Here is a 14,249-nt window from a genome sequence, read left to right on the forward strand (position 1 = left end):
TTTCAGTGTGTCAGCTTTTACGTCGAGGTCTTTGATCCATTTGGAGTTAATTCTAGTGCAGGGTGACAAAGAAGGATCCAACTTTAGTTTTCTGCAGGTGCTTATCCAGTTCTGCCAGCTCCACTTGTTGAAGAGGCTGTCTTTCTTCCATTCTATTTTTTTGGCTCCCTTGTCAAAGATTAGGTAGCCATAGGTCTGTGGTTTAATATTTTGATCCTCAGTTGTATTCCATTGGTCTTTAGGCCTGTTCTTGTGCCAGTACCAAGCTGTTTTGATGATTATATATAGCTCTGTAAAAGAGTCTAAAGTTTGGTATTGAAATTCCTCCTGCGCTGTTCTTTCTGCTAAGTGGTTTCCCAATACGGGGGACTTTTAATATTCCATATGAAATTTTGAATTGCCTCTTCTATTTCTTTAAAGAATGCCATTGAGATATTGATGGGTATTGCGTTGAATTTGTAAATAGCCCTTGGCAAGATTGTCATTTTCATGATGTTGATTCTTCCAATCCAGGAGCATGGGAGGTTTTTCCATTTCCTCAGTTCTGCTTTAATTTCCTTTTTCAGCGTTTTAAAGTTTTCATCAAAAAGGTCCTTTACATTCTTAGTTAAGGTAATTCCTAGGTACTTTATTTTCTTTGAAGCTATTGCAAAGGAGTTGCTTTCCTGATTGTTGCCTCATTCCTCTCACTGTTGGCGTAGAGAAAGGCGATTGATTTTTGAGGAAGAAACCATTTTCAACCTATGGGTATAGCAGAATCTAATATTAATGATATTATATAGTTGATAGAAGGAAGTAATAAGAATTTTCATGTTACTGTAGGAAAGGTTAAATTTATCCTCTATATACCATACATTTGTAATATTCAGCAAAATTAAGAAATTAAATATGCATGCCTTTTGGACATCTAATTTTTTTAAGTAATTTATCATACAGGTATGCTTACGCGTTAAATTTTATGTATAAGAGTATGCATTTCTCCATTTGGTGGCAAAAAATTGGGCACAAGCTAAACACCAATAGCAGAGGACTGGAATTAAATTTGTTATGCTCCATTATACATAGGAATGTCCTATGGCTCTTGAAAAGATGGAGGAAATTTTCTGTGAATTTATAATTTATAAATCAGTTAAAAGGCAAAAACAATATGCAGTATACTTTATTACATACTATCATTTGCCTATATGTATTCTTTACATGAATGTTGATATATGTGCATTTATTTCTGTGAGATTTACGGAAGTCTATAGATGTGAAAGTACGTAAAGAATAATGTTAAGTGTTGACACTGGAGGATGAGAGCTAGGCTCCTGAACAACTGTGTGGAATGGAAATTTGCATCTCACCAAGTTCTTTCCTGTAATTTTCACATTTGAACAAATGAATACATAAAGAATGAATCTAGGTTGTTTAGTAAAGGTAAAATATCGATCAGTCAACAGAACTAATCTAGATAGTCATAAATTTAACTACTGACAGTATTGACTGGACAGTTATCTCTAGTTTCCTCTTACTTTTCAGTAGAGCTGACACACATATCAAATGTGTCTAGATGCACCATCTGCCTTGGATAGGTCTTGTGTTATCTTGTGTTATTATACTCATAACTTTTTGATCATTATCTCCTATAAAATAAAACACAACATGGTGAAATATAATCTTGACACTTTTGTTTAAAAAGAAAAATTGGGGTATATTACTGAGAAGAAAAGAGACAGGAAAGTGTCAAGTTTCTGTCCTTGAGAATTGATTGACCTTACACAAAACTGAAGATAGATCAGCAAAAGAATGCAACAACAACAAAAAGGAGTTTTGAGAAACAAAGGCAAAGTATTATTTTGACTGCTTCATTTTAAATTGATCTGAGAATAATCATCAAGTGCCTGGCAATTTTGTTAAATAATACATTGATTGTAGAAGGAACAGTGACTCACAGACAATTGGCACTGAATCTTGGCCCAAAGCAAGTGTGAATATTTAAAATGTGAATATTTTTGATGATGCTACAGCACCCAGTCTTTCTGGAATCAATCGTACTATGGTAGTGTAATAGAGTCACTGACCTTTTCAATGCCAAAATTGCATAAAATATAAATCATAAGGAAAACAATTAGATGCATATTTTCACAGATTCACTCCTCTTCTTTAATTTCCCACAGAGTAAATGGGAAGTTGGTGGCCCTGAAGGTGATCAGGCTGCAAGAAGAAGAAGGTACACCTTTTACAGCAATCAGGGAAGGTAGGCACTTTCATTTTGTGTTTGTATAAAGCTTCTAGTAGTGAATTGTACATATCTGTATGTGCTGTTTTTTGAATGTTGGTTGTTCTTTCTCTCTTTGGATTAGGCAGATTGTAGGGTTGGGGCTGTAATCCCAGAAGACCTTCAGCAGAGATTGGAAAGTTCAAGGTCAGAGGCATGGGCAAAATGAAAGAGAGACTGAAGTTGGTCATGGTGGTTCAGGCCTGTAATCCTAGCTACTCTGCAGGCTGAGTGTTGAGAGCCTGGTAACAAAAGACCTTCAATTCACTAGAAAATCGGAAGTGGTACTGTGGCTCCAGGGTAGGTTGGTAGCCTTGAGCTGAAAAGCTCAGGGACAGGGCCCAGGCCCAGAATTCAAGCCCCATGACCGACCAAAAAAAAAAAAAAAAAAGTTAGACCTATTTCAGTCACAAAGGAGGCTATAGGAAGGAGGAATGTAGTCTGAGTCGTTCTCTAAGCAGAAACTCAAGAAAAAGTTTTATCTGAAAAATAACCAGTAGCAAAATGTGCTAAGGGCCTGGCTCAAGTGGTATAGTGACTGCCTAATAAGCCCAGTGCCTTAGCCAAAAATCAAACAGAGAATCTAGTACTTCTCATAATCATATCACAGTCTGTTTAATTTAGGGACTTTTCATTCTTCATTTTATTTTGGTTTATCTCAGCATATTCCTATTTAACTGAAACTGATCATCTAGCTTGTCAGTTGCATTGTTTTTTCCAAATAGACTACCTCCCCATTTTCATTCAACCTTTTATTAGCAAATTGCACACCCATAGTTGAAACATTCTGTTCAGTAACCCCAGATTTTCCAAGGAGGTAGGTCCTTCCTTTCTCTTGTGCTCACCACTTCTGTTTTTCTCAATATGCTATTGTATAAGGATTAGGAAATGTAGTCAAATACTTGTTATATATAAAAAGGGCTCACAGGTGAGGTATGGTATATTAGATTCTTACTGAGTTCTGGAGGAAGAGAAGATTGTCAGTGTTAATTGTGTTTGTTGTGGGTAGACCTGGAATGTGAGAAAACTGGAGAGGGGCAAGGAATAAAAGACCAAAAAGGAAGCAAAAGAACAATGAAGCTGACTACAGGCTTGCTTCCTAGTTTGTGGAGTAGACCTTAGAAGTAACTAACCATCTTACCCTTGTTGTTGCTACTGCTAGAAGTTTCAGATTATGACATATTTCATTCATAAGCTTCTTTGTTGATGAGCGCTGGTGTCTCATGCCTATTGAAACAAAAGCCATATAACGAACGATTGTTGTCCTTAATGTACTATGTTGTCTCTCATCTCCTTTGCTGTCACTTGGTCATCTCATATTGTTACAGTATCTCACTTTGTTATCTGATATGTTGAATTTAGTTGTACTTGGTTATTTGAAATTTGATAGGGAAGGGGGGAAAATCAAGACGGGTGGGGGGGCGGGGGGTAGGGTAATGGGTACCAAGACATGTGAAAGGGTATCAATGTATGTGAATTAATGCACCTTCTATCTGGCAAATATCATGTAACCCTTTTATTAATTACAATAAAAAATATAAAAAAAGAATTCATTTGGTATATAGTTCTGGAGGCTGGGAAATGTAAGAAGATGGGCCTGCCATCTGATGAGTTTCATTTTGCTCTGTCATCCCATTCCACAAGGCAGTGGGACAAAAGAGAAAAGTGAGCATGAAGGCAAAAGATAAAGAGGCTTATTTAAGGCATTTGGTACAGAGAGGCTGATTACAAGACACTGGAATGAGATGCAAACCTCATGAGTATTCAGGTGCTGGGTTTTGATTCTGTTATTGCTTCATCACTGTGCAGTGTATAAGTAATATGTATTACTCTCCTGGGTGATGTGTTAAAATACCACAGGATTGGTACTCTAAGCTTTACCAGTGATGTCTAATATTCCTGAGTTCTGCTAAATTAGAGGTAATTTTTTTTTCTTATCTGTCATGAAGCTTGATCTCCGGAACTGAGTGCTATCCCTGAGTTCTTTTGCTGAAAGTTAGTGCTCTACCACCTTGAGCCATAGCACTATTTTCTGTTTTCTGGCAGTTAATTGGAGCTAAGAATCTCACAGACTTTCTTGGCCAGGATGGAAATCATGATTCTCAGATCTCAGCTCCCTTGGGTAGGTAGGAGAACAGCAGTAAGCCACCACCTTCCGGCTGTGTGACCATTGTTTAGGCCTATGAATAATCTGTTCCAGGCTTCCTTCCTTGGCTTAGATATGTCTTCTTCTTTTGTTCTCTATGGTCTTCCTTCTGAGATTGTCCATATTCAAGTATCTTCTTTTTATAAGGCTATTAATTATACTGGATTACAGTCCATCTTATTGACCTTGGTTTTAATCAGTTAGTCCTAGCTCTAGAGTCACATATACTGTCTAAAACACTGGGTTTAAAGGTTGAACGTACACATTTTGTTTGGTGTGTGAGGCACAAGCCTGTATAACTGCTTAGTGATAATGCTACTTGTAGCAAATAAGGGTTGAAATATGCCATCCATCCCTTACAAAGTCCCTACTTGGGGATCATGGTTTTAAATTTCCAAGGATGTCAGATATTTTAGTGCTATACCTATCAAGAGTGATAGAACTGATTGCAAAATAACATTCATTTTCCTTTGAGCGCAATATTTTTGGATTTTCCTAATAAAGTTTAATTTCTAAATGATGGTTAAGATTGGCAAAGTGACTTTATTGTAATAGGAAGAATTAAATTAACTGTCTTTCACAGTTAACCTTTCTGCTGTTTATATGTGGCAACAAAAGCCATTACTATTTTAAAGCCTTTCTGCCTTTCCTATTAATTCTGCACAGTTAGTCCTGTGTGCATTTTATGGTAGGACTTTGAAGCAAGCGAGTGTGAAGCCCTGAGATATGCTCATTTTCCACTGACCCAGTTAGCATCTGCTCATTTGGCGGAGAGGTAACACTTGAATTTGGATTTGCCTGTCTTCAGTTCTGGTCAGTTCCTCATTCCCCAGCTATGAATAGCAGAGACACAGTATAGGGAAACACCATGACCAGTGAAGTAGTTTTCAAAGAGGATTAGGTAGAGATTTAGATTTTAACATATTATTTTCATTTAAACTAGAAATACTTAGCAACTGTAATCTCACATAGATTTGCATCCAGAGATGGGCTTTGAATTTTATCGTCTCTAGCTAGAGTATGTAATGGATTAATTCAGGTTCAGGGGCTCTGAAACTTATTCTGTCTTTGATGACAGCTTAGAATAGTTACATAACCATACTGAGATCCAGCTTTTCTATTTCAATTTAGAATCCTTATATGTTACCATCCTGATAGCAGATTAAAACTGTTTGTATGTAATTTTGATAGCATGAGTTTCTGTCTGGGTAACAATGATGTATAGAATAAAAGAGCTGGACTTGGACGTGAGTGTGGGATAGATGGGACAGACAATGGAAGGATGCCACTGATCAAGATTCATTGTACTCAGAAACTGAGGTGTTGAATTGAAATCCCTCTGTACAACTATTTGAAGATTTAACAGCATTTTTAAATGCACTCCAGATACCTCAAATACTACAGTGTTTAATAGTTTTATTAAGATCACTTTTATTTTCTATCTCATACATAGCTCTAAACCTTCAAGCTAAAGCTACCTTTAAGTCAAGCCCCACTTCCCGTTTTCTGGGGGTTACTTGGAGATAAGAGTCTCAGGTCCTTTTGTGCCCAGACTGGCTTTGAACCTTCATCCTTGATCTCAGCCTCCTGAGTAGTTAAGATTACAGGCATGAGCCACTGAGGGGTTGAGATTTTTAATTGAAATATATTGTACTTTACTTAAAAATTCTTTGGCTAATTTTAAAAAGTTATTTGAATTCATGGTCTGCATAAACTATTTGTTATGATAGCTATTATAAAAGCAACTGTTAGTTGCTTATAAAACGTAGCCTATTAGTATACCTTTGTTTTGTTATGTTGTTTTGCCATGTAAGTAATCCTTTGTATAGAGACATAGAAATAGCCACAGTATGATGAACTATGAACAGCAATTCATGGCTAGTGTCACGACTACTGACATAGATTAGTGTTTTTTATATATTAAAGCTCTAGATTAAGACACATTATCTGGTATGTTTCAGGAATACTTGAGGAAGCAAAGGACACTTTTTTTTGTTGTCCTTAAAAAGAAAGCAGATACCTCATACATATTGGAAGAAACTTTCTAGAATGAAATTTGACATGTGCAGAAAAAGTGGACATAAATATGAGAGAAGGGCTGGGAGTTTGGCCTAGTGGTTAAAGTGCTTGCCTAGCATGCACGAAGACCCAGGTTCGATTCCTTGGTACCACATACATAGAAAAAAGCTGAAAGTGGTTCTGAGGCACAAGTGGTAGAGCTCTAGCCTTGAGAAAGTCCAAGGACAGTGCTCAGGCCCTGAGCTCAAGCCCAGGACTGGCCAAAAATAAATAAATAAATAAATAAATAAATAAATAAATAAATATGAGAGAAATAACTGAAATATGGTATATTCAAGGGAGGTCTTAAATAATGTAATTCTTTACAAAGATGAGATTAAAGTTGTCCTTAATGTACTATGTTGTCTCTCATCTCCTTTGCTGTCCCTTGGTTATCTCATATTGGTATAGTATCTCACTTTGTTATCTGATATATTGAATTTATTTGTATTTGGATATTTGAAATTTGATAAGGAAGGGGGAAAACCAAGATGGGTGGGGGGTGTGTGGGGGGGAGGGAAATGGGTACCAAGACATGTGAAAGGGTATCAATGTATGTGAATTAATGCACCTTCTATCTGGCAAATATCATGTAACCCTTTTACTAATTACAATAAAAAATGCAAAAAAAATAAAGTTCAGCAAAAGAAAACACCTGGAAGTGGATAGTTGAGTGGTTTGGAGTAAAGGGGAAAGGACTAAAAAAATGAACAGGATGGAAAGGGAAAGTGAAGAAAAGAATCCAGTGTATGTCCTACAAAATTAAGAAGAGTGAGGGAAGGGGGTGGATAGGGTGAGAATGTTGGCAGAGGTGACATTCATCAATATATCTTGCATTCATAAACTGCTTTGTTAAGTGGCAACCTCTTTATATAACTTCTTAATGATAAATTTTTTAATCTCATAAAATTACTTCTGCTCGGTTGAAATTACTTAACTGAAACTCTATTATCCCAAATTGCTCAATGAATCCCACTTAAGAGAAGCTCAAAGAGAACCAATACTAGATTTATCATAGTAAAACTTTGTAAGGTATGAAGAGAAAATCTTTAAGACAAGATGAGTAAAACAACTCATTGCATCCAGAGAAAATCATGATTAAGAGTTGACCTTTCCTCTAAATCACTAGAGATAGAAAAGCAATGTATTGAGCTATTCATAATGCTTAAAATAAATGAAAACAAACATGTCAACTAAAATTCTATATCCAACAAAAGCTCTCCTTCCAAAGGGATGACTAAATACATTTTGAGAGCAGCTAAGCCCAGGAGACATACTGAGGAAAGGCAGGGGAGGTGGGGAGAAATGGCAAGGGGAAACAAAAGGAGAAGGAAGAAAGAGAAGGGAAGAGATGAGAAGGGAAGGGAAGAGAGAGAAGGAAATGGTAGGGAAGAAATGAGAAGGGAAGAGAAGGGAAGAAGAAAAGAGGCATCAAATAAGACTCCACTTAAAAATGAGCATTGTAAATGGTGGTGAGGGAGTAAAAATAAAGATTCCATAAATACATTATTCTTTTTTCTCTTTATTTATAAAAAAGACATTAGATTTCCCAGCATAATAATTATCATATTTTGTTGGATAAAAAACATGTATAAGAATAATAGAAAGAAGAGGAGAAAAATTGGAACTGTATGTAATGAATATTAGGTCAGTATTATTAATCTGAAGTAAGAAAAGCAGTATGTTCTAATTGTGAGAGTAACCAAAAGGAAAACTAATTAAAAAAATAAGTAAAATTTAAAAATAGGTTTCAAAAGACTGATATATAGAAAGAAATAAAATCGTACCATCAGAAAATATGAGATTCAGACTCTTAACTTTGTCTCTGTGCAGAAATGAAAACACGTTTCTACACAAAGACATATACAATGTTCCCAATGTTGCTACACAGAATAGTCCCATTCAAGAAAGCATCCGCATGTCCATCGGTTTAGTATGTATAAGCCTCAAATAATTAATTATGGTTATATGTGTGGAAATTTATCAGAAAAGGCCTGTCTATGAAGAGAGAAAGCTGCTTGGTGTATGACTGAAGTGGTGGTTAGGACTGAGGACTGACAAACACAGGTCTATGGTGGAATGAAAATGTATCAGTGCTGGAGTTTGCCTATGATGGACAGATCTTTAAATTGATGAAACTAATGAATTATGCACTTAAAATGAATCAATTTTGTAGTAGATAGTGTTCAGCTGTGCACTATGGCAATGATTGCATATAGAGTTATTTTTGTTTTTCTTTCTAATCTTAAAAATTAAGTTTTATTTATATACTTAGACAAAGATAAAAACTGTGGTAACACTAGCACTTTGCTCAGAAATAAAATTTATTGTTGAATATAATCTCATATAACTGCTATCTTTTATTCTCAAGGACCTTAAATTGTGTTAATGCTTTTAATTAAATTATAAGATTATAATTACAAAGTCTGTTGAAGGGGAAGAGTAACAGAAATCTGATAAGAGCCTTTTAGATAATCCCAGAGATCCATTAGTTTTCCAGAAGGTTTCTGGGCCTCCTGTTGGTACAATCCAGCTTATTTTGTCAAGATATAGAGCACATTTTGCATCAGAGATGAAAAATAAATCAGCATTGCTGTCAGTTTTTGGCAAACCATTTTAATCAGAACACACTAACTTGTTCAGTGAGAGAAAATAACCCAATCAAGCAAAAAACAAAAAACTTACACTGACCAAAAGATGATTAAAAATGGCCTCTGACAGGTTGAACTTTATGACTCTGTCAGGTAGAAACATCCAGAGAAGCTAATGTCCAAGAGAAGAATCTCCCTTTCCCTCTTCAAGTCTGTACCCGTCCCTACTTCCCAGGTCCTATGACTATCTTCAAAGATTTGGCTAATACACTATTGGCTTTCATAGATATGGTGTCTTTTCCCCCTTTTTTTAAATCATGACTTTTATTTATTTATTTTTGTGTCCATATAATTTATCTTTTAGTACCACATGTACTTTATGATATGCTCGGTTGTGTTCAATTAGAAACTACTGATAACTTCTTGGTTCATTGCAGGACTTTAGTGTGATGCAAGCATTGACTAGTCAATGCTACACTCACTCCCTACTCAGCATGGAACCAATCTGGGTTTGGTCTGAAGTTTCACAGATAGATAGAATTGCTATAAGAAGAAATGAGTGGAAAAGACATCTTTTTACAGTTGCAGGCTAAACTAGAAACTTCTTCCCTGGCAGCCATATCCCCACCTGTTTTGTACAGAGGGAATTAGATGCTTGGCAATGGGCTATGTGGGTTCTTTGCTAAAGGTTTTCTCAGGAAACTCTAAAACTGTTCTCACGTTTCCCGTTATGAAAAATCTAATCTGCATATTCTTCTGGGCAAGTTTTATTATTTCTTTTGAATTATTTTTGTTATTAATGATAGCCATGTGCTTGACAGGATGGTTTAATCAGGTCTAATCGGTGATTGATGATAAGAAAACCAGGTGTCCCAGGAGTCCATAGAAATATCATAAATCTTGGTAAAAGGTAAATAGAAACTGGACAGGGTGGCTCAGACCTGTAATACTACTCAGGAGGCTGAGATCTGAGAATCACAGTTCAAAGCTAGCCTGGGCACTGAAGACCCTAAGACTCATCTCCAATCAACCACTAGAAAACCAGATGTGGTACTGTGTCTCAAGGGGTAGGGTGGTAGCCTTGAGCTGAAGAGCTCAGGGACAGTGTCCAGACCCAGAATTCAAGTCCCACAACCAACAAAGGAACAAAAATGGGAGGGGGGAGATAGAAAAGGGTATAGAAAAAATGTGTCTCATTCAACCACTTGAGTATCTTACTTGGTTAGGGTGATAGAACCATTTACTGACAAACGGGAGTCTGATGTTGTAGCTGTTGTTAGGGCCATGGCTCTGAGGTCATGCTTCATTATGTTGAACCAGGTATGTCAGCTGTCTATCTGGGATTTACAGAGTCCTTGGGCATGAGAGCTGTGAAGGGCATTCAGAATTATGCAATCTGGGCCTTTCATTTTACAAGTGAACCACTGAGATCTAAGAAGAAATGTCAAAACATCACCAGGGTCCAGGCTTGAAGTGAAAGTCCTGTGTGTCATGGCTGTCTGAGATCTGGCAGTGAGTCACGTCTTTCAATGTAGCCCTCACCATAGGTACATGTGATCTCTGTGTGAAGTGCCAAAAAAAAAAATGGGTCATTCACAATTCTATGTATTTCTTATTTTCTCATAACATTTTGGTATGTGGTGAAACTTTAGTAAAACCATCAGATACTTATTTTAATTTCAAAAATCCAAATTAATAGCATATGTGCAGTACAATGTACCATGTAGTATATCGTGAGAAAAATTTAGAAGTAGAGAGTCAAAGGAAACTTTAGCATGGGATATTTATGATTTTTGGACACGTGCCATCCCAGTTAAGTCACTGAGTATACCCAGAAGAATTGAATTGATAGTAGTTCTGTGTTAAAGCCTTGGCAATTTGAACAGAACCCAAGGAAAAGAATTAAAGGAAATAATAAGCACAATCATGGCCATGGTTCTGTTATCGATGAGCTGATTCTCTTTTTCTTTTTGTTAAGCAGCTTAGGATTGATGAGAGCCAGAACAAGCAATGGTCTCTTTTAATAGTGATAACTTGGTTTTATAGAAATATTCATTTGTAATTATATCTTTTGGATGGAGACTGGCATTAAATTTTCAATAGTTAATAGGTGCCTAAGAGCATTCCCTTCTCTCCCAGAATTGTACCAGTATCTTCTTTTTTTTTCTTTTTTTTTTTTTTGCCAGTCCTGGGCTTGGGCTCAGGGCCTGAGCTTTGTCCTTGGATTTTCTCAAGGCTAGAGCTCTACCACTTGAGCCTCAGTACCACTCCTGACTTTTTTCTATGTATGTGGTACTGAGGAATCGAACCCAGGTCTTTGTGCATGCTAGGTAAGCACTCTACCACAGGGCCAAACTCCCAGCCCCAGTATCTTCTTTTTTAAAAAATTTTATTGTCAGAGTAATGTATAGAGGGGTTACAGTTACATTCTTCAGGTAGTGGGTGCATTACTTTTCACATCTCGATACCCTTTCTCATATTTTTGTCCCCACTTCCCTCCCCCCTTCATCTTGTTTTCCCCCCTTCCCTAGTTCAAATAAACAAATAAATGTATATGCAACAAAGTCATACCCACATGAGATTAGCCATAAGGGAAAAAAAGAGAAAAGAAATAACATAGTACATTAAGAACAACAAATCACAAAGATAAACCTCTTGTTTTCATATCCTAGAGTTCATTTGTTTAGTCTCACCCTATATGATCATATTGTACTAGTATCTTCTATGATGGGCTGTAACTTATTTGAGGTGACATGTATAAGATGTATGTATAAATGTACATATGTGTACATTTGTATGTACTAATACTGAGCATTAAACTTAGGACCAAGTACTTGCTAGGCAGGCACACTATCCTTGAACCATACTCCCAGCCCTTTTTTAGGTTTATGTCTGGCCCCAAATCTGTTTATATTTTAAGCTTCCTTTCATAAGGTAACTGATGTGTGCCAACACAACCAGCTGTTAATTGAGAATAAGCTTCGAATTTTTTTTCCCTAGGACGGTCTTCAAATTTAAGTCCTCCCAATACCAGCTTTCTGTCGTTAGGTATGAGACACTGGCAACTAGCCAGATTTTTTAAGCGCAAAACGCGTAATAGTCATTTAATAAATGATGGTTTCTGATGTCTCTCATTCCTTTCCTTTTTCCTTCCCTCCCTTTGTTCCTATATCTCATTTTCTCCTCCTCTTCTACATCCTCCTCCACCTCTTCTTTTTTTGGGGGGGGGTGTATGGGATCTCAATATCTAACTCAGTCTGACCTCAAATGTAGGGCCCTGTTGCTTAGCCTCTTAATTCTGGGGTTATAGGTGTACTTTCCCATGCCTAAAGCTTTCAAACATTTTCAACGATTCTGTAGATATTGTAAAATCACTGAGAGGCAGTTAAATAATTTTTTTAAAAGACTAAGCTATTTTCATCAAGCAAGACAAATTTGTATTTATTATTTCTAAAAATAAAATTAGATTTTTCCAAACTTTAACACATCTGCATTTAATAATATCTTCTAAAAACAGATATTAATGTGACAAATGATCATAATATAATCAATGTAGATTCCCAGCATCACTTATAAAAGTTTCACAATTAACAAACAAAATATGTGACCAGATTGTTTTAAAATGGCAATGCTATAATTTGTATAGAATGTACAAAATTACACAGCGAAGTATTTATTGTTTATCAAAATACACACCCCTTCCTGAGATTAACCTAAGCCATCAAAAGTTTGATTAAGAGTACCATTATAGAAAATATTTACAAAATTATTTTGTTTTCATGTATAAATATTCTGCCATATTCATTTTGATCTATAATTATAATTTAAATGTATGACTCCACTTTAAAATATCTACATGTAAGGGCTGACTCACTACATGTAATAATTTTATATTTCTAGTTAAAAACATCTAAAATACATATTTGATTCTTCATATTTGCACACATCCAACTCCCACCTCATTAAAAATTTACAATTAATTAAAAAAACTTGTGCTTTGTGATGTTCACTTATACTGACCCACTTAATGGTATTGGCTTAAAAATGTGAATCTCTTCATAGAGATTCAAAAAGCCAGAATGCAGGACTTATCCTGTAAGAACTTCAGGAACAGGAAGGAAGGGAATTTATCCCTTCCTATTATGGCCAAGAAACACAGAATTCAAAATTCAGGTTAAAAATTTTTTTTCTGGTCTTGGGACTTGAACTCAGGCCCTAGGTATTGTCCCTGAGCTTCTATGTACTCAAGGCTTAGGCTCTGCCACTTGAGCCACAGCCCCACTTCCTGCTTTTTCTGAGTAGTTTATTGGAGAGAAGAGTCTCACATACTTTCCTGACTGGGTTTGCTGTGAACTGTGATCCTCAGATCTCAGCCTTCTGAGTAGCTAGGTTTACAGGTGTCAGCCACTGGTACATGGCTCAGTTAATTACTGCCTCCAAAACTTGAGAGTTGATTTGGATGTGGGATAAAGTTCCACTGCCTGTCTTTATGCTAATTCATTTGGAATACTACAGATATAGATGGATGGATGGCAGTTAAGGCAACTGATTTCTCATTCTCTACCCATTCCAACCAACCGGTTGTTGTAAATATTCAGAGTTGATGGTGAGATGGATAGAAATCTAGTACTTTTGACTTAGATGTAGTATTTCTCTATGGCAGCAAAGAAATCTGACAGAGGTTGAAGCTTAACAATGTCAGTAATTTGCTACTCACTTGCGCAGAAGCTGTAGACTAATACTCCAAATCCTGCTCAGGGTTTCTTTTCTGGCCTTATAATGTATAGTCTACCATAGCATGCTTATTATGTATTAAAGAATAATCTAAACATGCCTGGCAGGAATATACTTACACCCAGTCCAATTTTGGAAAAATGGATTAACCAAATATTAAACATACTGCTGTTTCTTAAGTAATTAATATGACAGAATTTAATGATACTGTACATGATGGAACAAATGCAAGAGAAAAAAATTGAAAGGGTTATTCTAGTATGAATGCTAAAGTGAATGTAGGAAATGAATGGCACTATAGCTATGTATTATTCAGTTGGTTTTCAAATATATGCCTTGTGGTTTTTAAAATTAAAGGTCATTCTCAATTTAGCTACAACTTGAATAGCTATTCTTCTACATACTTCTTTTATGTCTTGAATATTTCTCCCTTAGTAGTAGTTTGCTGGAAAAACTTGAC

General features: G+C 36.1%; 1 protein-coding gene across 10 annotated transcripts in view; it reads left to right on the forward strand.

Annotated features, from left to right (window-relative positions):
* Positions 1 to 14,249, forward strand: part of Cdk14 (cyclin dependent kinase 14) — a 468,058-nt gene that overhangs the window by 153,284 nt on the left and 300,525 nt on the right. For all 10 annotated transcript variants that reach the window (XR_016535529.1, XR_016535528.1, XR_016535530.1 and 7 more), the window contains one exon: positions 2,160 to 2,239. Coding sequence is in view for 5 of the 10 variants with exons in the window: in XM_090333066.1 (XP_090189192.1) it covers positions 2,160 to 2,239 (80 nt within the window). In the remaining 5 variants the exon portion in view is untranslated. The remainder of the gene's footprint in view (positions 1 to 2,159; positions 2,240 to 14,249) is intronic.

The sequence above is a fragment of the Megascapheus bottae genome, chromosome 5 (genome assembly GCF_031878675.1).
Source record: "Megascapheus bottae isolate mThoBot1 chromosome 5, mThoBot2.hap1, whole genome shotgun sequence".
Lineage (NCBI taxonomy): Eukaryota > Metazoa > Chordata > Mammalia > Rodentia > Geomyidae > Megascapheus > Megascapheus bottae.